Raw genomic sequence first — 25,303 nt, forward strand, 5'->3', positions numbered from 1 at the left:
GTTTGGACTTTTTTTTAATGAAGTTGAAACAAAGAGAGCTAAAGTTGAACTTTGTTACAAGACAGGATTTCCTTCCCTGTCATTTGGAACTATTCAACAAAGAAAATCCTGCTTGCATCTGGGTAAGGGGAATTTACCCAGACTAGGAGAACCATTGGTTATTATGTGAATGTAACTGTTACATTGATTTCTGTTGAATTGCCATATATTACCTTGTCAAGTTGTTGCATGTTGAGGGACAGAAACCATTTCGTAGAGTTTTTCTTCAGTTTATGTTAGGAAGGGAAATCCTTATCAGGGTAGGGCTAGTGAGGAGTTTATCCCAACTTTTGACCCCTCGCCATTTTCTGACATTGCGTAGTCATTCAGTGGCTATTTTCTACCCTGGTTTCCCCCAAAACACTAAACTTCATGCTGTACAATTTGATATAGAGTATGAAAGTCAGGTCCCAGGGTTCTCCTCAGCTGCGCATTTCCTTTCTCAGATCTCATGGGCCGGCTTGTGCAGCCACTCTGGCGAGATGGGTTATGTCCCGTCCTGGCATTGCCACCTCTATTTTTTGGGCTGATGGTGTCCAAAGCCATTTTGTTGGGAACCCAAACAGAAGATGTTTTAAGAGCTGTCGACTAGTCTGGATATTCGACTTTCGATGCCTATTAGTTAAAACTGGTGGCTCATCCTGTTAGTTAAGTGACCAATATGCTTTAAACAAGCGTAGCATGAACCTCCAGTCTTGCAATACAATGTGACATTAAAAAAACACAATTTTATTAAAGATACAGAAGAGAGTATTATCCCTTTGCTCACTCCCTACCCTACTGAATATTTTACAGTGTGTTTTTTCTTTCAGCTCAAGATGTGGCAGTGCAGTGATTGAACGGCATTCCGGTTTTTCTCCACTCCTTTGGTTTGTTCAGGGTCCATATCTGCAGTTTTCCATGGATCTGCTGGTGGTGGATCATTAAGAAAGGACTTGCTAGTCAGCAGCTGTGGATCATTACTTGGAAGGTCCTGGATGTGGGACTACCCTGGGGCACTGATTGGCTGCTGCTGCTTCTGGGTAGCATGAACCTGTTGGGTCAATACTATTTGTTGTTGCATTTGGCAATACAGAAAGCTTTGAGCAGAATACTCTCCTTGTCTTTAATAAAACTGATTTTACAGCACAACCTTTGGGGAAAACCACTGCCCCAACACTTCTAGTTGTAGCATAAGTGATCTTTCCCCACCTCCTTCCAATGCCTAAATGCATATGGCGTAATGGCCCACACCTGCCTTCCATCTAGTTACCCCCTTTTTTCAACTCCTCTTCTATGCACCTCTGACCTCCTCCAAGCAGCTATCATCTACACCTGAATTTCTCTGCTCCTGTAATATGACTTGCTCTTTTTGTTTGTAATGATGAAAGATGTGCGACAATGAAAGATGTGGGATAAAGTTTGAAATGGCTGTGAGCTATTTAGCTCCTGCATCTAGCCTAGCAGAGCTTGGTGGGATGATACCTGTGGAGTCATCACTGATCCCCAGCCTAAAATCTCCTCCCAAGTGGCCAGGGGACGGCAGCCGGTACCTAATCTTATCCCGATCGTGGGGGTTATATTATGAGGGAGGATCACATGGGAGGAGATGGCTGTCTGGCGAGAGGTGGTGACCCCATCAGGAGGGACGGGGTATGGGCTTCTTGCACGTGAAGATTTTATAATCCCAGATTTCTTGATGGCATAATACCAGTATACCAATCCTTCTAATAAAACTCAAAAGCCTCTTCTTGCTAAGCACTCTAGGCAGGATGACATTCACTCTTCATGTACACAACATCTTCTAGGTCTCACCATCTCTACCTGAATGTAAAACCAGAGCATTATAACTTAACAAAGCCTCAATCTCCAATGGACTCCAAGTCCCAGAAAGCCAATAGTACTGGGATGAGGAAGAAGAGAACGGAGTTAATGTGGAGCAAGAAAAAAACCAAGCTGAATGTGCAGACTAGGCATTCGTAAAACCAGTGCAACACAAAAGCATAGGCTCTGCAAATACAAAACCCAGGTCTGCAACGTGCTGAATGAACTACAAGTGGGTAGGAACCAGGCCTTCTCCCCAATCCTTGCACGTCACAAGGAAATTAATCAATGCCTTGCCCTCGCTTAGTGATCCGTGCAGGATAATTGACATTTGCATTCACCATATAGGAGTCTGTCTCAAGGGTACAGGCAATTGTTTTCAGAGTAAGCTGGCTGCACCCCTAAAGTTTATTTATTTATTTTGCATTTTTAAAGCGTTCACACAGCCCGCGGGCATCGAGGCGCTGTTACAGGAATTGTTCGTTTTTTTTTGTTGCGTAATAGTTTTTTGTTGTTGTCTTATTTGCGTATTTATAACGCGCTTAAACACCCAGAGGTTTCTAAGCGCGGACCCGGGGATCAAACCTGTGTTGCTTTGTGTCGTCTTGCTTCCAAGGCGCGCACGTTGCTGTTAAGCTATTCTCCCGGAACAAGTTAATTGTACTAACTAACATGTTATTATTTTGTGTAATCCCAATGCAATCTGCTTTGCAAAAGCGAATGCAGGGACTGAAGCCCCCTGTCCATTGCAGGCTTGGTCCTTGTATTTGCTACTGTGCCCCCAAGTAAGACAGCCTAAAATAGCATCATTAATACTTGTCTGGGGGCCCATGTGCACAGTAGACTATGCGACTAATCTGCACACGAAGTGCAGTACTGTTTTCACAGCCCTGTACTCCAAATTAGCCACATAGTACACTTGCCCCTGTGCACATATTTCACACCCTTTCCAATTCCTATAGCCTAAGAGGGAATTTTTTGTTTCTCACTTTTAACCCTCACATTAACTTTCAAACCTCAATATGTGAAGAGAAGCAGCATGTAAGGTCGGCAAATCCTCAACAGCATTCATTCCTGACACACAAAGGTAGAGAGTGCAAGATCACCCAGAGAGCTGAAGGCTTGCTGGATCTCCTTCATCACTTTGCTGTAGAGTTCCTTCTGCCAGTTGTGTAAAAGTTTCCACTCCTCTTCAGAGAATCGTGCGGTAACATCACAAAAAGTAAGTGGTGCCTGCAAGAGCAAGTGTTTCAACTTAATTCATTTATTATGTTTCTAGCTCAAACGAGCTTGATCATAATGCATAAAAACAATAAAAGGTACAATTAATTAGGATACAACATAATAACTATCGCAGATGTCATAAACATCACATTTCCATTCACGCCCCCTCCCCCCTTTCAGGTTACTGAATACTAGGCCATGCCTCTTTAACTTTCAAACAAGGCTAAGTACATGTCTCTCCACAGCTCATGCAGTTCATTCACGTCCCCTTCAGGTTACTAAACGCTAGGCCCGGCCTCTTTACTGGGAAAACAAGGCTAGGTACATGTCTGTCCACAGCATATGCACTTCATATGCACTTCACCTTGCCCACCTTACCTAGCTTTTGGACTGCATTGCAGATGTGCATAGTTTTATGACCTGTATTCAGGCAGTACAGCTGCAAGGCCTCGCTCTTTATGGTATTGTAGTCCAATACATAAGGACCAAGTATCTTCACATTGAGCAGGCAATACTCCCGGCACTCTGTCAACACATGCCATGCCGTCTCAAGTATTCCTGAAAGCCTACAGGAACGGCACCTTCTACCCTCCATAGAGCTGCCCAGCTCAGCTCCAATGGAGGACAAAACGGGTCATTTGCCTATCCTCAACAGTAAAACAAACCTACACAGTTCCGGTGCTGGGCATAGCTTGAGGTAGTTTTGAGGAGCTTTATATTTGTGGACCAGTTGTTCTAAATGTTGGTGATGGCTATCATTAGCAGACCAATCACGTTGTTCCAGTTTACGGAAAGCCTTCTTAGTTCATTCTTGCAGACTATCCGCACAGTCAGGCTTCCAGGCCAAGTTTTCGAAGGATGTTTTTACCAGCAAAGATATTGAGTCAGAACTGGCAGGAAGTGCAGGTTGCCCTAGCAGAAGCAATAGTGGGCATGTTGGTATTTTATGGGATTTCAGGTTCTCCTTTTCTGTGCCATAGCAGCCAAAGCTGAGCCCCAGTTCCTGCCAAATAATTTGGACTGGTACACAAGGGCCAAGACCCAGCATTTTGCTCCAAAATCTGCCCTCAAGCACATCTAGCCAAGTCAAATTGTTCATTCCGAGCATTTCCAAACCGTAAAGAACGGATGGGCAAAAACATTGCTTGTAAAGTGAGAGAGCACCCTGGAAGCTAAAGCCAGAGGCGGCTCTCACACATCATACTCTGTTTGGAGATTGCATTTCACTTTCTTGCCTCAATCAGGTCTCTATAGTTGGTTGCGGTAATCAATTCCACATCCAGGTATTTAAAGCTAGTAACGTACTCAATCATGTTCCCATCAATGACCAATACAGGAGTATGAACACGTTAGTATGAAAAGTGCAAGACCTTAGTTCTTCTTGTAGTTCATTATAAGGTCATGGTCTTTGGCAAACTTGAGTAGCTCATGCATAGATCTTTTGGGATCAGCAAAGGTATGGTAAAAGAATGACCAGGTAATAAGCGTAGGAAAGGCAACTGACTTTAACCCCCAACATTTTGGGTGGACAAATGCTAACCGACTCCAGCACAGCTGGAATGTCGGCCACAGATGTTAGAAAGCAGGGGGGCAAGTGCACACCCCTGCTTTACCCCTCAATTTCTCATAACTGGTGCAGAAACCGAGCCCCTATTGTCCAACCTGATTTGTACGTATCTGCCCTCATACAAGCCCATTACGGCTATTAACAGATCTCTCTTGGGCAGCCCAGAGGGTCCTTTTTTCCCCCATAACTTATCCTTATTACCCACTATACAGTGCTCTCAAATCTAGCTGTGTTTAGTCTTGTACTCAACTTGTTGGGATCAACTCGATTCACACCTAGAAGGGTCCACACTGATGTATGCGATTGCTAGTCTACTCTGCACTGTGATAGCATTGTGACTACCGGCCTTCTCTACACCGACATAGTATTGTAATTACTGGCCTGCGTCACACACTAAAGAACTAGTGGAGGTCAACCAGATTCATACCTGGAAGGGTCCAAACTGATAGTACTGTGATTGCTAGCCTGCTCAACACATTGATGGTGCTGCGATTGCTAGCCTGTCCCGCACTGTGATAGTATTTAATTGCTAGACTGCTCCACACTGTGATAAACACTAACTGCTAACCTTCCCCAGACTGTGATAGTGTTGTAACTGCTAACCTGCTACATACCGCTATAGCACTGTAGTCACTAGCCTGCGTCGCACACTAGTTACCCGGGTAATGGAGTTTGAGATTAACGCGATTCACATCCAGAAAGGTCCACAGTGATAGTGCTTTGAATTTTAAAGTGCCTCAATCTCTAGGATTTCGTTCATACCTACCTTAAACCTAAACGTCCAATACTCTACCGCCCACAATCTGAAGCCTAGGCCTCTCCCGCTGTCCAGTTGTCTGAGATCTGGGTGTTGTACTACTGTTCTCTAAAAACTAGTCCTTCCTCTAAATATCAAGGGGTCTCGAAACCAGTCACTCCAACTACCACTCGAGACCATCTGAAACACAGCCTCTCTGGCCATCCAGGTCCCAATTGAAGCGTTAAGCACTGTGCCCCAATATCCATCATCAACATCAGTGAAACCAAGTCCCATCATCCTGCCACCAACACCCAATAGAACCCATCGCTATTTACCTCAACTGAGTCCTAGACCACCCGAATGCCTTGCACTCCTCCAAAACCCCGGACAGAGCACCTGTAGGAAACACATTTGACCCATCGATAGGAAGGACAGACAGACCCCGTTAACGACATCCTATTGTTAACTGAAACATGGCTAGACCACAACTACAAGATCACCTTCAACAACTGCCTGCCCGAAAACTTCAAATGTGTCCAAGCAAACAGAAAGACCAGAAGAGGGGGATCAGGGGGACTGGCAATCATCTACGAGGAACACCTAGCTATCAAACATCGATAAATGCAAATCCTTAATACTACGCCTATCAGTCAACCCAAAAACAAACCTGAAATTCATACTGATATACAGACCACCAACCTACGATGCAACCTTCGTAGACGCCGTCACGGAAGCAATCACCATCCTAGCCATCAAGCATAATACTCAGATCATCCTCTGATTTTAACATCTGGTTCGATGAAGAAACCACAACTACACAAAAATCTTTAACCACCCAACTAGCAGCAATGAATCCACAACAACTAGTCAAAGGAGCAACCTGCTCGGCAGGGCATACACTTGACGCAATATTCGCCAATAAAGAACTCATTACCATGGCACCCCCAATTCAAATACTCTGGAGCAACCACCTCAGCATTCCATTCATAATCACAATGACCACCCCAATAAACAACCAACAAGACAAACCACCGATCACCATGAAAAGAAATTGGAGAACCATCAAAAACTCCAACCTAAATGAACTTCTGGAACTCAGCAAACTACAACAATTATGGAAGAAGCTGACCTGGACAAAAAGGTAGCCCTACTCCACACCTGGATCGTAACAACCATAGATGACATTGCCAAAGAAAAGCCTTTCACCCCTTCCCGTAAAAGAACAATGGCAAAATGGTTCACCCCACTACTCAGCGACATGAAAAGACAAAAACGAAAACTCGAACGAGAATGGAGGATCAAAAACAACACTGCAAATAAACTGAAATTTCTGCAACATATCCGATTCATACAAAAGGGAAATACAAAAGGCAAGGAGAAAACACTACAACAACCGAATCTACAAAGCACCAAACACCCCAAAAGAACTCTTCAAAATCGTAAATGAAATAAAAATTCCAACGGGCTGCAACAACACGCCAAGACCATTGATTAAACTTTGCAATGACCTAGCAGACCACTTCAAAAACAAAATTACCATCCAACAAACCCTACAAAGCAGACCATGCGATCATACTACACATCCGAACAAACTGCGAAGCTTCCCCGAAATATCAGTGGAGACCTTCGTCAAACAGGTAAATCAAAGCATCAAATCGGGCTCTTCCGAGGACCAGTGCCACCCAGACATATAAAAAGCAATTCTCAAACAAGAAACTCCCATGGAATACTACAGGAATGTCCTCAACCTTTTGATAACAGGTAAAGTCCCACAATCCTTGAAATTAGCGTACATCAGGCCACTACTTGAAAGATACAGCAAGAAACGTAGAGGACCTCTCCAACTACAGACCCATCTCCAACATCCCGTACATAGCCAAACTGCTTGAAACATACATATACAAAACAACCCAAGAATTCATAGATGAACACTGCCTACTAGACCAGGCACAAGTTGGCTTCAGACCAATGATAGGAACGGATTCCGCTCTCCTCTCAATATGGAGACAACCTAAAAGCAAACACAGACTCAGACAACAGTACTGCCTGGATACTTCTAGACCAATCCGCTGCATTCGAGTCAACCACGCCATCCTCCCAACGAGATTAGAAGGAATGGGAACAACAGACACCACCCTACTTTAGATCAAATCCTTCCTAACAAATAGAACGGAAACTGTAAGGATGCAACTCAAGAGACTCCACATGCAGAGTATCACAAGGATCATCTTTCTCCCCGCTATTATTCAACCTCTACCTATCTCTACTAATCAAAATTATCAAATAACACTGCCTCACCTGCTACAACTACGCTACCGACACAAATAATCTTCAAAATACAAGACACCCAAGAAGAAAACACTACACTAGAGAATTGCCTTCATGATGTATTCAACTGGATGAACTGGAGCTCCCTCAAAATCAATCCAGGCAAAACAGATGATAATCACAAAAAAGAAAAAAAAATGGGAAGAGACAATCGCTACATCCCTTGACCAAGAGAACTCAGTACAACCCAGTGCCATCGTAGATTGTAAAAAACCTGGGGGTCCTGATGGACAACAACCTCACTCTAGAGTCACAAGTAAACGCCCTACTCAAGAAATAATTATTTCTCCTGCAAGCAGCCTAAAGAATCCTACCTTTGTAATTCACCAACAAAACACTTACCATCATCGCTCTCGTCATGTCCAGAGTAGATTACGCCAATTATACCTGGGTATGCCTGAAAGACTTCTCAAAACAACTAGAACGCATACGAAATGCGGCAGCCAGACTGCTTCTCAATTGATCCCGAAGTGAACACATCACACCTGAGCTAAAGACACAACATTGGCTACCAATATAACAACTAACACAATTCAAATCAATGTGCATCATGTACAGAATTCCTGAGAGACAAACTATGCCTACATCCGCTAACAAGAATGCTCAGATCAAGCAACAAGATCTGCTTGGAACCAAGACCCTCCAACAAAAATGAAACTCAGAGGATCCTCTTTCTCTCACCAGGCACCGAAAACCTGGAACAACTTACCAAAGAATATACAGAACACAAGAAACCACATACTTTTCAGGAAACTGCTCAAATCCTGGCTCTTCACTGCGTAACTAGAAGACCACCCACAGGGACACACACACACACACACACACACAGCTAAAATAATGATGAAGAAAGATACTGATCCCGGTTCCCACCAAGCAACTGACTACAAACAGAATCCAAGGAAGACACTCCACGACATACCAAACCACATAATGAGAGATAGCCATGAGACGAGGACACTAAAGACTGAATACTTAGGCTGACCAAAACACGTGGACGATTCATCAATAGCATCCTGTCCCTGTACCACACCAAGCCCCAACAGACCTACTTCACATAAATAGCAAGGAATAGGGCACTCCCATCCCCCAGCCCCGACACCCAAGGAGGAGAATAGACACACCCAATCACATTGTACAAAGTTCACTAGAATACAGCAAGGAATGTGCCGCGCTAACACCCACAACAGTCAGACGGTCAAGAAATGATAGTAGCAACTAATCCCATCCGTAGTAATACAAATTAAATCGAACAAGATGTGCCACAACCAGATTCTGACCTACTAACACTACCTTCAAATCTCTGCATACCTAACTCATCTGAAAAATACACACAACCAACTCTCGCCCAGAAAACCGCACGCACTTTACCACACCGCTTCAACAACAAACCAACAACACATAAACAGCACCAACAGCCCACAAGGTCTCGCCCCGGTCCAATACTTACACCAAAGCTCAGCGCACGGTGTATACCGAACTGAAGCCGCCAACAGCACACCACCTCTCACTCTCCTACTCCTTCTCCCGACTAACCCAACCCCACCCACCTTCTTGTTTACAGATCCGCCAGAGCACCTGGGGACCAACTCTGTTGGCGACGGTGCGCAATATAAATACCTTTAAAATGTTTACATTTAACACATCGAAGGCCGCCTAAAAGTCCATCATCGCCACGTAAAAGCCTGATTGTCCCTTAGTCCTTGCTGTTTTTGTAACAAACAATGGGCAGTTCTTGATCATGCCCTGAAGCACATTTCTCAGGAGGATAGCTCAGGGGCAACGGCCTCGCTTTGGAAGCAAGACGACACAGAGCAACACAGGTTCGATCCCCGGGTCCGCGCTTAGAAACCTCTGGGTATTAAGTGCGTTATAAATAACCTATCAAATAATCTATCAAACTTGCTGAGTAGGTCTATAGAATGTACCCACTCGATTAACCATTCAAGTAGCAGCGACGCAAAAAATATTTTTTCCAGTTGTGTCAAGCATAGCCAATTATCTAAAGTTCTCTGGACAGGTTCTGGACCCCTTCTTATGTATTGGCACTAGTATGGAATGTAGCCAAGATATGGGGATATGTCCCTCCTGAGAGACGTTTATAATCACTAAATATATTAATTCTGCCCAAAATGTTGTGTCATTTTTTATTATTACATTAGGGAGACCACTGGGGCCAGGGGCTCTACAATGTTTCAGGGCACCAATTTTCAGAGTGTTCCAAGAGGAGATTGTCGGGTATCAACTCTCAGTTGCCGGTGTGGTGTCTTAATGTTTAACAAACCAATTCAAGATAGCCAAGACGTTTGCTTGTAATGAGCTTTTACTATGGCATTAATCTTTCCCGGCATCATATTCAGGCCTAAAGGCTTGGGTAGGACAACCTCCTCTGCTACGTCCAGATTATACCCAAGCTCGGAATATCGATCCCTATATGATCTTATCAGCTGCGCAGTTTCACTTGTACTACAGTGTACCCTGCTGAACTGAGGTTTGGGGTTCACTCGTACTGCAGTGTACCCTGCTAAACTGATGTTTGGGGTTTGCAAGTGGCTCAATATATTAAAAGTCCTTGGTGTCGAGGATTCTAAGTGGAAGGATTTTCCGGGGCAAGGCCAGGAAATACGTTCTGTTAATGTGGGGTTTCAATCTAGGTTTCCCCTGTGCTCGCTTCTTGGTGGTAATTGTTTGGGGGGAGATCATTCAATGCCACCTCATTCAGCACCCAACTTGTTAGCGTGCCTTTGACCGCCGTCGTCCTTTTACTTTTGCTAATTGGTTTTTTGAGCTTTGTGTGTTGGTCAAGTACCATAGATTGCTCGTCTTGATCTTGGGAATTAATCAAGCCCCCTTGTTCTGGGATGCATGCCTTAACCTTGCGTAATAGCACAGAACGAAGCGATTACAAGGGACCGACCCAGAAACGGGTGGTGAAGTGAGACGACGGCGACTGAGGTGGAGAAGCAGCGCATGAATAGTTGCACCAACGTAGTGCTACCCACCTCCCCGTCCTAGGAGCAGGGCGGCAAACGAGCGACAATGAGAAGGCAAGGAGCCCCATCAGAGTCTGTGGCACACCCACCGGGCGTGGAAAGCCCACAGGGGAGGATCCGGCCGAGGCTGTGTGAGCGGGCAGGCTCGGTAAAAGGGGAGGTCGCAGCGCAGTCAACGACCACGGGGACACAGAGAAGAAGGAGTCAATAAGCCCAGCAGTCCCCAAGCTGACACAGGCAGAGCGGACAGAAGGAGACACCAATGGTGCCCTGGAAGAGGAACCCCGCCGTCTGTGGCACCGTGCAAAAGGGGACGGGGAGGGGGAGCCGGAGTAGTGGCGCTAAGGACACAGGTTAAAACACGAGTCGGTGCCCACCAAGTGGAAAGAGTCCTTGGATACCGAGTCAGACCCAGGGGATGGGGGGGGATGAGGCGAGAGGGGGAAGGCACAACAATGGGGGGAGAGAAGTGAAAACGGATCAATGGGGAAGCCTCTACTGATCCTCTCACATAACGGGAGGGGCTTAAACACACCTGTAAAAAGAAAGTCCAAACACAAATAAATAAATACAACGCACATATATTCCTACTTCAGGAGACACACATAAAGAAAGACGATAAAACACAAAATAAGATTTCAGAAATTCACAAAAATATACCAGGCTAATGCCGCCAATAGGATGGCGGGAGTCATGATCGGCTTTAACAACATTCTAGCCGCAGAAATAACGGACACGCTCGTGGACCGGAATGGGAGATACGTCTTCATCCAGGCGCTGATAGGACAGAGAACCATTACCATAGGGACTATATATGCCCTGAACACAGGCCAAGACACATTTCTGAAGCAAGTCCTAGGGAAGTTAGAGCAATTTGTAGACGAGGAGCTTATACTCACAGGAGACTTCAACATGATCTGGGACCCAGAGATCGATAGAAGCGGACAGAACACACAAAGGAATACGACCCTCGGAGGCGTTACAAGAAAGACTAGAGGGCATGGCACTGAAGGACCTATGGAGGGCAAAGAAGGGACAGGAGTCCGGGTATACGTGCTGCTCACATGTCCATCAGACATACGCAAGAATAGATTATGTTTGGGGGACCCCTGGGATACTGGGCACATTAAAAGACATAGATCTCGGCCCAATAGAATTATCGGATCATGCTCTGCTTCAAAGCAGTGCTGCGCAGGGGGGGGGGTTCGGGGCTCATTTCTATAAAAGCCCAGAGGCAAAAAGAAAGGAACAGATTAGAGAAAGACCTAGAAGATGCATTGATACAGGCACAGAGGATTTTAGTGGGACATAAGTCAAGGGGAAACAACAACCAGGTAAAAGAGCAACAGAGACAGCTGCGGCTCCTTAACACATCTAAAGCCAAAATCGCTCTTTTAAGTCTTAAACAAAAAGGTACTACGTGAGCGCAGACAAAATGCTGGCTAAGCTACTAAAACAACAAAAGGGTCAGCGGCATATAGAAGGAATACAGCTTGCAGATGGGGGTGGGTTACTGAAACAGAAAGGATAACCCTGGCCTTCAGGGCATATTATGAGGAACTATACTCTACAGGGAGCCCTAACATACAAAAGATACAGACATTCTTAGAAAGTGCAGAACTCCCAAAGATGACACGTAGAGAGCGAGGACCTGGAACGAGAAATATAAGAAGAGGCGGTGGAGAAAGTGATAAGAAACCTGCCGAGCAACAAAGCACTGGGGCCAGATGGCTATACAGGGGGATTCTACAAGGCATCAAGCTGTTCAACTCATTTAGGGAGGGTGAAGGGGTGACCACTACATGACAGAAGCAAAAGTAGCCCTCTTCGGGAAACCGAATAAAGATCCCACAAATTGCGGGTCAGACCAGGCCTACAGGGCCTTCACCATAGATGGCATCGCTATACCTGTATCAAGCGTCGGAAAGACGTTAGGGGTCCACATAAATACTACCTTGTCACTTAGGCATGTCAACGCAATTGCCTCCTCCGCTGCTAACACCACCAAACTAATTAATGCCAGCAACCCATTCCTCTCAATGGACAGCTGCCTCACCCTCGCCCGGGCACTTATTGGATCCAGACATTACTATTTTAATGCCCCATTTGCCGGCACCGCCACTCACAACATCATCAAGCTCGAAGTTATCCAAAATAATGCACTTCGAGCCGCCCTGAACATTCCTAAGCGTGAGCATATTTCAGCGGCTAGAAAGAAAAGCTCACTGGTTTCTCATTCGGGATTGCATTACTTTCAAACCATTGGCGATCACACACAGATGCCTCTCCATACCTATACCAAAAACTCAAAAAAGCCTAATCTGCAAGACCGACTCGATCTGCCTATGCACACCAATTGATCACCCCCGAGATTCACACGATCAAGAGCCGGCAAAACGAGGTTTCCTATCATCACCACCAAGAACTGGAATGCCCTACTTCCAGCACTCGGTGCAGAACAATCCTACTGGACCTTCAGGAAACACATCAAGACACTGCTTTTCACCCAGGACCCCTCCCATGACTGGGTAGCAACCTTGAACTGTCCTAGTCTCTTTTAGACCGAACTTGGTTTCTATATAACCTGCAATGAGCCCCTTGATGCCTGTGGGTTACGCGCGCTTTAGAAATGCATAAATAATATAAATATGTACATAAAATTCCTCTTAAAATGAGAAATGACATGCACTCAACAGAGCAGAAAATTATATTACAGTTTACATGCAATTATTGAATATAGCATGTCCAAAGTTATTCAACAAGTACTTCTCACAAACAGGTACACTGAAAAAGGCAACAAAACCTACTAACCAAAGAAATACGTGCACAAAGAAGCTGACACGGGCCACGTTTTTCGCACATTTGTCTTTTACCAATTATTACTATTACTAAGGTATTAATTGAGCACAGACCTAGCCTCAGGAAGCAACAAAGAACTTTACAAAACATTGTGGGAGTGAGCTAACAGAGGAGGGGTAAGGTTGGCAATTGGACAGCAAGGGCTCAAGAAGCAACCAGTGGAGGGAATGGGGGGAGCAAAACACCCAGTCTCAAGTTAGGTGGGGAGTGCAGGGTGTGTGGACCTCAGTGTTAGGGAAAGGCTTCATAAGGATTACACTGTGCCATCCATGAGATACCTCTTTTATTATTATTATTATGACATTTATTGAGCTCAGACCTAGCTTCGAGAAGCAACAGCGCACTTTACAAAGGTACACAACAACCTCTCAACTAAACTGCCTGTTGTGAGCCAAGAACTGTTGCAACACAAAGCCTTTGCAAAGAGGCACCTTGCCGGGAGACAGGGGAGGAGCCAAAAAGGGAAAGTTAGCTTTAGGTGTAGTCTTAATAAAGTGAATTGCAAGCACGCCACAGCTCTGTTTTTTACCCTCGGGCTCACCCCCAGGGTGCCAACAACTTGTGTTTAGACACAAACTGTCCTGGTGCTGCCCGCTGCTACTGCATCCCGATTGCACCACAAGCGTGGTGTCCAGGCTAAACCCTTTTCCGGCAGACTATGCCGCGTTCTCCCGCTGCCATTGCAGCATCCTGACCCGCCAAGCCTGGCGTCCTGTCTAAGCGCCCGGTGAGACGTGTCCCTGCCTGAGGGCTGCCTGAGGGCTGCTGCCACTGGAAGCTGCCTGCCACGTCCATCCGACACATCCTGTGTTCCCACCCACGCACAGCATCCAGCAGCTGGCCCGCCCACCAAGTTGAGCGCAGGCCGCTCGGGCATGCATGCAGCCCTAGAGAGAGCCCACCTGGAGTAGAGGCGGTGCAAGCTGTAGAACAAGTTACAAGAAGAAAAAAAAGTCACATGCAACAGGAGCACCTACACTAGGAGGATGACACGTGCCTGTTATGCACCCACATTGCAATACAGGCACGCTGACAGGATAAATCTGCAAAACAGGGCCTCTTGCCATGCAGCTGGACATGCATGCTGCCAAAGGAGCCTCCCCGACACCCCCCATACACTGAGGCGGCCACATCCTCCGGCCGACCACGCTGACCCTCCCAACTCCTGCCTGTGGCGATTGGGCGTCCGAAGAACACACTACCACATGCTTTGCCTTATTGCAGGGTACTGATCCCATCTCTGCAAATACCAGACCCGGGTCAAGTCTGCCACACCAGTAAGCACACAAACCAGCCACTCACCTCGAGGACCCCCATGGAGGATAAAGTAGCCGCACAGATGGTGGCACCAGTGGCAAGCGCATAAGCATCCTTCCTGAGGAAGCCAAATCCATTTGTGCTATTGCCATAACAGGACAAGGGCCCCAAGGTTGACTGAATGGGTAAAAGAATTTGATGATTTCATCAGGGCGGCAGGTGAAAAAAAGTCACCTGTTATCAAGGATATCTTCATGGGAAGGAGGTCAAAGGCATCATCAAGACTGTCCTGTCAGAAGAACCACCTATTGACGACCTGATTTCAGTTCTAAACAGAAAGCTGGTGATACAGCCCAACCGGGATTATGAGAGGTACGCATTCAATCAATATTTGCAATCCTCTCACGAAACTGTGGAAGAGTTCATCACACATCTCCAGCAGAAACTGGTCCACTGTCAATTCTCCCAGTTCTCAGATGATGAGGACATTCGTCTGCGTGTCATCACGGGCAGAGTATCGTCGACACTTCGGAACAGCTCTGGAAGAAGCCCCCAACGAGGAAGTCATTAAGATGGAGAGAATCCACAAACTTGTTGAAATACAAGCGACCACAATGGAGCTGCAGAAGAAAATCGAGATGAGATCATAGCCACTTTCTCTGTGGCCAAGGTAGCCCCTCAACTCGGCGATGGCAAAGGGACCACAGAGAGACGAATGCACGCTAGTGAGGACAAGCGCCCGCCCACAAAGAACATGTTTTCGATGTAGCCAGGTATTTCCACACACGGGTATGTGCCCAGCTGTCAGCCAACGATGCTCGAAATGCAGCAGGGAAGTCATTTTCACACCATCTGCCCAGAAGGAAGACTATTCCCTACTGGGAGACAGCCGATACCCACAGGGTTGCAGCCCGCAGCCAAACAGAACCTGCAAGCTCTGTGGAGGCCACCATCGATCTACCCTCAGATGCTAAGGAGAGCAATAAGGGCCATGGACCGAGGACTGGACTACGGCGAGACTCCTTTTGAGGAACAGCCATCTCAAGCTGGCTATTTTCCTGACCAGTATGACTATCCCAGGAACCTATACAACGAATACGCTCTAGAGTTGTACCCGAATACACAGACAAATTGGTTAACTTGATGCACGGGGAGCAGGAAGGAGCAAAAGCCCTGAAAATGTTGGTTCAACTGGGAGAGGCAACACACTGCTTCTTAATAGATACAGGCGCTACAGTAAACATAACAGGGAAACAGGAATTCCTTCAGACTAGGGACAGGAGAGAGTTAAACCAATCAAAGGTGTGCATTTTCCATTGAGGAGCCAAGACAATGTTACCATCCCTGGGACAATTCCAGAGATCACTATCACACAATGGAAGAACAACTGACGCTACCATACATGTGCTCAGAAGCCCCGTCAGCCGGAAAAGCCTACTTAGATATAAGACGGCAAAGGAGCTAGGTCTGATAGACGTCCATTACCAAGAGAACTAAGTGGTCCGAAGCGGGGGCCCCGCAACCAAAGGAAACATAGCCCACATGACTGGGACATCCACCGGGAAAAAAGCTATCAGGAAATCATTTCCCGGTCTATTCCGAGGGCTAGTAAAACTGAATGGCACTGTTGTGTGACTATGCATCGATACAAGTATATGACCTGGACCGCAACACCCCAGGAGGGCAGGAGTTTCGGCTGCAGGGATTTTTCAAGAGGCTATCCATCAATTGTTACTTCCAGTCAAGTCATTGTTTAATTACTCCAATGATATCCTGGTCTATGGGAGCACCCAGGAGGAACATAATCAAGTCCTCCTGGAGGTATGAAACTTTCTGCACAAGGCGGGCCTCACAATGAACTTTAAGAAGTGCAACGTCAACAAGGACAAACTGTGTTTTTATGGACACATCTCAAAGGGATGCAACCCGACACCGAGAAAGTACGGACAATCTACGAGCTGCCTGCACCTACCCAGGTGGCCGAGGTCTAGTCATGGCGGGGTACTGTGCCAGGTATCTCCCGCATTATGCCATGACCACAGAGCTGCTAAGAAGACTATTGCGAAAGGACGCGCCATTCCGGTGGTTTTCTGGAATTCCAGACAGCGTTTGACACCATCAAGGCGGAGCTCCCGAACGGCACACACTTGGCCTATTTTCACCCAGCATAGTGCACAGATATAGTCATTGATGCCAGCCCTGTGAGGTTGGGAGCCATCCTCGCCCAACGTGAAAGCCCTGACGTACCAGCAAGCTACATCTTGGCCTACGCCAGCCACGTAATGTCCCAGACTGAACGCGCCTACTCACAGCTTGGCCATGGTCTAGGCGTATGAGTACTACCACCACTTTGTCATCTGCAAGCAATTTACACTCATAACGGATGCAGAATACCTCTGTTACGTCACTGCACATGGCCTATGATGGGCATTGACGATGGAAAAGCTAGCAAAAGCGTCACAGGAAGATTCATCTCACGTCATTGCACTCAAACTGGCTAGCACCAACAAGTGGAAGGACTACAAGAGCCGACTACAGCTGCACCAGAGTACAGACAGGAAAGAGATAGAACGCTTAGCCAAAGTCTGTATGGAGCTGGCCATGTCGGATCAAGGGATACTGCTAAGAGGCTGCCGCTTAGTAATACCGTCAGCCCTCAGGAGGGCCTTGTACTGACAGCACATGAAGGACCCTGGGGTGGAAGGTGAAGGCCATCAAGAAGTGCTTCCCGTGCCAGTGCACATCCAAAAGCGACCCGCCTCTCCTGCTGCAAGAGACCAAGATTCCAGAGAGCATGTGTCCCAGGAGGATAGCTCAGCGGCAGAGTGCGCGTCTTGGAAGCAAGACGACACGAAGCAGCAACAGGTTCGATCCCCGGGTCCGCGCTTAGAAACCTCGGTGTTTAAGCGCGTTATAAATACGTAACTAAGACAAAAAAACAATTACGCAACTAAGAAAAACAAACAATTCCTGTAACAGCGCCTCGATGCCTGCGGGCTGTGTGAGCGCTTTATAAATGTAAATAAATAAAAAATAACAGAGTGGCAATCGACTTCTATGGGCCCCTTGAAGCACAAGGCTATCTGTTGATCATCATGGACGGTTTGTAAATAAGACAATCTCCACAATGTTCACCCAGGTTGTTGGAGTGATTGATGAAGTTTTCAGCAAATGAGGCATCCCCCACACAGTGAAAACAGACAACGGGCCGCCATTCAATGGTCACAACTTCAATGCATTTGCCAAACAACTTGGGTTCATACTCCAACGGGTCACACCCTTGTTGCCCCAGGCCACTGGAATGGCTGAGCGATTCATGGTGTCAATAAAAAGGAAAATCCAGAAAAGCCATGATCGAGGGGGATGCCAGTACAGTAGGCGCTGTGCAGGATGCTGCTGCATTACAAGAACATGCCACACCCTGCCACTGGAGTTGCCCGTTGGAACTTGATAGCGTACCGACAAGGCTGCCCCAAACTGCGGCGAATTTCCACAGAATGAGAAGTGGAAGTGACAGGAGCAGACATACGAGGGAGAGACACAAAAGGGAAGGAACCCACAAGACAGTGGGCCGATTGGAAGAGAGGAGCAAAGATGAAGGTCTTCAATGAATGGGATGAAGTACTAGCAGAACAGAGGGTACAGCGGAAGACCGAAACCATATATGAAACAACGCCCCTGGCAGTGACAGAAATAAAAAGGGACAATGATCACAGCCCAGAAGGAGAGGAAAGAGATAACCCGCAATGCATCCTTTTTCAAACACCTCATACCAGTTGCCAAAGGATCGACAGTGAAAGGGTCGACAGGTCAAAGGATCGAATTTTTTTTTTTTCCACATATTTTGCTAAAAACCACTTTTTTCCCTAAACGAAAACCTAAAAAAAGATATATAATTTAAAAAAAATTCGATCCTTTGACCTGTCGACCCTTTAGATTCGATCCTTTGACTAGACACCCCTTATACCTGATGGGGAAGGATCATCACAACAGGAACCCGTCCTGACACAGAACCGTCAAGGGGTAACACACAGAGAGGATGGAGCTGAGCAACTGGAAGAGAGAGGACCCCCGGAAGGGGGTGACGACAGAGGTGACCGACCACAAAACAAACCATCTGGAAGCCGAATAGAGCCGAGGTGATGTGAAATGGAGACATGTGGGGGAGGTGTTGAGACAAGAACTGTTGCGCACTGAGCCTTTCCAAGGAGGCACCATGACGGTGGTAGGGGAGGAGCCGGAAAGGGAAAAGTTAATTTTAGGATTGATCTTAATAAAGTGTTTTGCGAGCACGACATGGCTCTGTGTCTTCTTACCCTCAGGGTCGTCCCCAGAATGCCAACAGTGCCACCATCTCAAACCACCCGCATTTGCATGGCATCACCCGCCTTGGACATATTGCAACCCTCTCAAAACCCAACCGTTGTCCATACACTTCAATCGACTCGCCCTCCCAGGAATGCTTTCATTGACTTCAATGCAATGATGTGCCAAGCACACCTGACTTCACATGCCTTTGCACTGCCAGGGCTGCCTGTCCATCACCAGGGCTGGCACTTGCATTTTACAGCACTGTGTGCTCAGCACACCAGACCAGCGAGGGCCTTCTAACATGGCCTCCCGGCACGGTCGAAGGAGCAGCTGATCCTGCTTTCCAGGTGCCCAACTGCCTGATGGGCTGGGCCTTTCCTTGTAACTGAATCAGCTCCCAGAGGCAGCAGGCGATCACCAGCCACCTCAAAGGGCCTCAATCTAAGGGCCAGTTCTCTCCCTGTCTGGGCCTGGGAGGGTCCCCCTGCAACATCCCAGAGTTTCACCTGCAATGAACTTTGACTCTGCAGTGCCGGGTAAGCACCATCATTCTCCCCGCTCAGCTGCTGCTGCACCTGTTGGCTGCTGTCCCCACACTATCTCCAATGGGCCTCCTGGGCACTCATACCAAGCGCTGCTGGTTCTCTACTCTTTGCCAGCATTCCTGCAGGACCCACATGCAAAGTACAGCTGCACCTTTTCAGTGCAGCCTGTGTAATTGGGTTCCATCTACTACCCATGATTGGCCGTTTCACATGCCATTCTTCATGTGTGCATGACTTTCTAATCTAGGCGTTTCCTAACCATTGCTGCACTTTTTCTTGCCTTTCTGGAACCAACTTCGGAGGCCCTTTTTTCACCTCTGTAGATCTCTGCACCCCCTGCAACGTATTTTTGTTTACATTTTATTTTTTCACTTTCTTTTTTTGGAACATTTTTCCATAGTACAAAGGAACTATCAGCTGTTCTAATCACAGAAACCTTTCTCCCCTCACATTCCCCTCACCCCAACCTCTCCCTCCCCCTGCTCATACACAACTACGCCCAACCAAACGTTGGGGACAAGTGCACTCAAATCACTAGAACCAAAGTGGATAAGCATAACTGACGTAATGGGTTCAAAGTCTATTCAAAGGCAAGTCTATAGATACACGTCTCAGAGAGGCCCACAGGTCTCACCGGGGCATGGAATCAAAGTCTATGGGCCTCACACCCTGCATGCAGGACCATACTGCAGTACAGTAAGAAGGAGTCCATCTTGTTATGAGTGAGCGCCGTTAATTTCTCATAGGTGAAGATTGTCCAGAGCTTAGCGAGCCACTCTCTTTTGGATGGAGCTGAGGGGCTTTTCCAGTTCTGGGCAAGTGCTAGCCTTCCCGCGCTCAACATAGCTTTGATCACTCTAAGCTGGTGCGCTCTGAATCAGGGGAAGGGACACCCAGGAGCAATTCAAGTGGATGGAGGTCCAGGGAGAGTCCCACAATGTCTTTGATCCAACTCAAAAACTCTGACCAATAGATCTGGATGGACAGACAGTCCCACCACAGGTGGAACCAAGTTCCTCGCTGGCCACACAACCTAGGGCAGAGAGGGGAAATTCCCATAAACATTTTTGGCAATCTATCCGGGGGAGATGCCAGACATGTAGAATCTTAAAGTTATGCTCCATAGCCCCCGTATACAGGGACCCCAAAAGGAGAGACCTATACACAGCCCTCCAGGTCTCCTCACCCAGTGCCATGCCCAGTTTATCCTCCCAATTGTTTTTGAAGCCCTGCCTACCCTCCAACCTCGTCGTAATCAGTACTTTATAAATCTTTGACAGCAACCGCTTTCTGGACTGGGATTCCACAATTAACTTCTCGAAAGGTTTGAGGGGGCGCGATAGGTCAGCACACCACATGGGGTTAGTCATAATGCCCTTAACACAGAGGTAATCGAAGACCGACATCACTCCCTCCCCGATGACCTCAGCTAACTTAACATAATCAGTAAAGGTGCTTTGACTGAACAGTTGGGCCGCCCTCTCCAGGCCCATATCCAACCATAATTGAGTGTTACGCAAGCCCCTGTTGCCCAGGTCGAGGGGAGGACCCCATAAGGAAGAGAGGGGAGAGGGCCATGAGGAGAGGGGAGCATTTGCTGCACTGTTCCTCCAGAACGCCCACAGGACTGACAAAGTAGGGTAATATTTGAGATGGCCAGGGAGCGTCTTAGCCGGGGCCCACAAGAGGTCCCTTACTTTGCTAGGATGAGTGTAGGCATCTTCTATATATGCCTAATATGTGCCCATCTCATCTCTCATGTGCTCTCATATTACCCTTAGCTGTGCTGCCTTGTGGTATTGCCTGAAATCCGAGAGTCCAAAGCCCCCACAGTAGCCCCAGGAGGGTCTGGGTTACTTGCTTCTCCCTCAGCCTTTTCCCCCCATTCTAAATGAAACCCTGGACCAAGCCATGCAATGTCAAGAAGAAGGAATCCTGGACCTCGATGGGGAGGTCAGAGAAGAGGTAAAGGAGACGGGGGAGAGCATTCATTTTAATTGAAACCATACGGCCGAACCACGAGAGCGTCAGGGCGGCCCAGTGCCGAAGGTCCTGCCTGATTTTGTCACAAATCGGGGAGAAGTTAATCTCAAAAAGGGCGTCTATGTCTCTAGGGAGACGGTTTCCTAGCTAGGGGGAGGACTTCCATTCACATACCTTCCAATGTGTCCCTTCCGTCGATCTTCCGGTCTCTCCTTCTCATGGGCATTATACAAGACTTGGAGCAGTTTATCTTCAGGCCTGAGAATTTGCCGAAGGCGCAGAGCAGTTTGATGAGAGTTGGGAGGGATTCTGATAGGTTGGTCACATAAGTCAGGATATCATTGGCAAAGAGCGAAAGTTTAAAGTTATGATCCCCACAGCGGATCCCCATAATCCCTTGACTCAATCTTATGGCGATGGCCATAGGCTCCATTGACAGAGCGTACAGAAGGGGGGAGATGGGGCAACCCTGTCTAGTCCCCCCGAGAGAGAAGGAGGGGGGGGACACGGGAGGGGGAGTAGACAGACCCATTCACCACCATTTTCGTTGAGGGGCCATTATACAAAGTGGCAATCCACACTCGGAATCTCTCGCCCAGACCCATTCTTTGCAGTACCATGCCCATTTAAGGCCATTAGACCCGGTCGAAGCCCTTTTCTGAATCCAAGGAGACAAGGTAGGCCTCATGGTCCTTGCTTGAGTTTTTGTACATCAGGTCAAGGGTCTTTCTGATATTGTCTGACCCCTGGTGCCCTGGAAAAAACCCCACTTGGTCTATGTGGAGAAGGGAGGGGAAGTGCTGGGCCAATCTATAAACGAGTAATTTTGCCAGGATTTTCACGTCCGTATTAAGATGCGAAATTGGTCGATAGGACTGGCACTGGGTCCTTCCACTTCTTTGGAATGACCAAGATGAGGGCCGACGGCATGGAGCATGGCAGGGATCCCGTATCTAGAGCCGAGTTGAACATCTTAGCCAGGAAAGGAGCCAGGGCGGAGTGAAAGGATTTATAGAAAAGAACAGTAAAACCGTGGTCTCCCAGCGCAGTGCCCCCTTTCATGGTACCAATCGTGTGAATCACTTCCTGAGGGGAGGTGGGCCTCTCGAGAAGGTCTGCTTTCTCAGGAGGGATGCTGGGGATAGGGAGGGAGTCCAGAAACTGATCAGCATCAGACCCGTCTCCCGTGTATTCAGATTTATATAGACGTTCGTAATACCGGCGGAACTGTTCCACTATGAGGGAATCATCCACACAATTGTCCCCCTCAGGTGAGCGCACTGAACCCACCCTCCTACTGTTTCTGAGCTCCCTCAGCCTCCAGGCCATAATCCTATCTGCTTTCTCACCCGTCTCCATGTATTTTTGCTTAAGGAAGGGCAGTTTCCTTTCCGTTTGTTACACTAAGAGAGCAGCCAATTTCGCCTTCAGCTGTTGGAGTTCTGTCCATTTACCTGTGAACATTTGGGAGCGTATCTTGCCCCCCGGTTGAATAGATTCTATTTTATCTCTGAGGGTTTTCTCCTCTGCAACTCGTTCTTTCTTCCTTCTCGCCCCCATACCAATGAGGACACCCCTGATTGTAGCTTTGAAGCCCTCCCAGAGTCCCGATAATCCCACCTCCCCATTATCTTTAAATTCAAAGAACTCCTTTATGGCTGTGAGAGTTCCTGTTCTTTAAGCAACAGATAATTACAAGACCACCTTAACCCACCCAAAGATGTCGAGGGGATCCTTATTCAGACCCGAACCAAGTCATGGTCCGACCACTGTATTGTTGGTTATTCTTTCCCGAGTGGATGCGTCAACCAGAATATAATCAATCCTAGAGAACAAAGCGTGGGTTTTAGAGAAGAATGTAAATAGAGGTTGTGCCCCTGTCGTGTCACATACGGCCTTCCGGGTCCTTCCGCTGGGCCTTTGTTATAAAATCCACCTTGGGGGATACCACCAGCTCTACCCCACTTTGCCTTGTGGCGCCTGGAAGCACCATTCTGTTGTATAGGCGCCTGTTGGGGGCTGCCTCGGATCACCGGGCAGGCCCCATACACACGTCGGGGACACCCGACACAGTCCTTCTGGGCAGCAATCACGCCGCAGACAATGGAGAGGGGGGGGGATCACCCCTCTCGCTCCAGGTCACTGGAACCACCCACATGGCTGGGGGCACCCAGCACACGACAGCCCCGGCTCTGGGAGCACCCAGGCCGGGGTTGCCACAACAGCCGTGCTCACAGGGCTGCCGCATCATTCAGGGACGGCGTTGCCCAGCAGGGGCACCATCCTCGTGCTGAGCCCCGTCCGTGGACCCACAGCACGCGGTGTAGCATCAGCATGGTGCAGAACAATGAGTACACCAGAGTCGTGGTTGGTCTGACTGTCGAGCCAGCTCGTTTCTTTTATTAAGTTAGTCACATGGCTACTTGTTATAATGTAGGCTTATGAGCTAGTGGAATGATGAGGGTGTCATCGTGTGGAATGTGTGGGTTCAGGTGTTCTATGATTGACGGTTGGGATTAGTCAGTGGAGTTAAGGTGCTTATGGGGTGTGGGGCTGTCCCAGTGTTTCCCCTACAATCCTGTTATGTGAAGAAGGACCTGGACATTAAAGAGTACAACTTACCTTGAGAGCTGTGGAGCCTTCTTTACTACAATACTGCCACGTGACTCATTACAACATCCTGGGAGCTACCATGATGCTCCCAGGAGGGGAATGCTCAATAAATAAATAAAGAGCCCCCCCCCCTCACCCCATAGGGCGAGTAGTCACTTACCTGTGGGGTCCAGTGGGGGAGACAGTCCCCTACCCGCTCATCATCCTCATGTAAACAATCCCTGAACCCCCTCCCCTCCCCGCGGCCCCCTCCGGGAGGCGACCCTCACCTGCTCCCCCCTCTGCGGAGACCGCTCCTTTTTAGTTTTCATGCTTTCTTGGAGCTGCTTAAATAGAGGCGTTCAGGGGTGGAATGTGGGGGGTCTGCCGCCCCCTGTACGGCTCCTTTACCGCGGCTGCAGGCTCCTTTAGGGGGCGCTCCTGGGCTTGGGTGGTGCGGAGGCCGCTCCTGTGTACACTTCCGGGACGGGGCCCGGATAAGGCGTCGGTTTCACAGCGCATGCGTGCACTGGATGGGCGGGCAGCCCCAGCGCGAGCATTCACGCGAGCCCCGCAGAGACCCCGCGATGTGCGCATGCTCCGAAGATCGGTAGCGCTGGGAATGCGCGTCTCCAGCGCATGTGCAAGAAGTCAAAGAGCATTCGCGCGAGCGCCGCAGAGACCCCGCGATGTGCGCATGCTCTGAAGATCCGTAGCTCTGGGAATACGCGTCTCCTGCGCATGTGCATGAAGTTCAAGAGTATGTACGCATGCGCTGAAGATGCGTAGCTTTGGGAATGCGCATCTCCTGCACTTGTGCGCGAGGCACGAGGCTGCAATGAGACTGAAACCGAAGCCTTGCACCAGGACACACGCTAACATTGTGGGGCGCCTGGGAAGGAGATGTCATGGAAAGAGGGGGAACTGAATGTCCCACTGATGTTCATGGGGGTTAGGCGTATTGCAGGAGGGAGAAAGTAAACAATAGTAACATCTTTTACAGATACATCTACCTATGCATTTTTATTTATTTTTTTTTGTACTCATTTGAAACAAACCTTGCACA

The 25,303-nt window shown here is 47.9% G+C and overlaps 1 protein-coding gene across 1 annotated transcript in view; it reads right to left on the reverse strand.

Moving 5' to 3' along the window:
- The window catches only part of LOC138473367 (zinc finger protein 485-like), a 275,091-nt gene extending 250,319 nt beyond the window's left edge, over nt 1-24,772 (reverse strand). The window contains exons 1-2 of the mRNA XM_069612055.1: nt 24,528-24,772; nt 2,949-3,075 (exon numbers count right to left, since the gene is read on the reverse strand). Of these exons, the coding sequence (XP_069468156.1) occupies nt 2,949-3,075; nt 24,528-24,569 (169 nt within the window). The 5' untranslated portion in view covers nt 24,570-24,772. The remainder of the gene's footprint in view (nt 1-2,948; nt 3,076-24,527) is intronic.
- Between the last annotated feature and the right edge of the window lie 531 nt (nt 24,773-25,303).

The sequence above is a fragment of the Ambystoma mexicanum genome, chromosome 8, assembly GCF_040938575.1.
Source record: "Ambystoma mexicanum isolate Mex_15411 chromosome 8, UKY_AmexF1_1, whole genome shotgun sequence".
NCBI classification, from domain to species: domain Eukaryota; kingdom Metazoa; phylum Chordata; class Amphibia; order Caudata; family Ambystomatidae; genus Ambystoma; species Ambystoma mexicanum.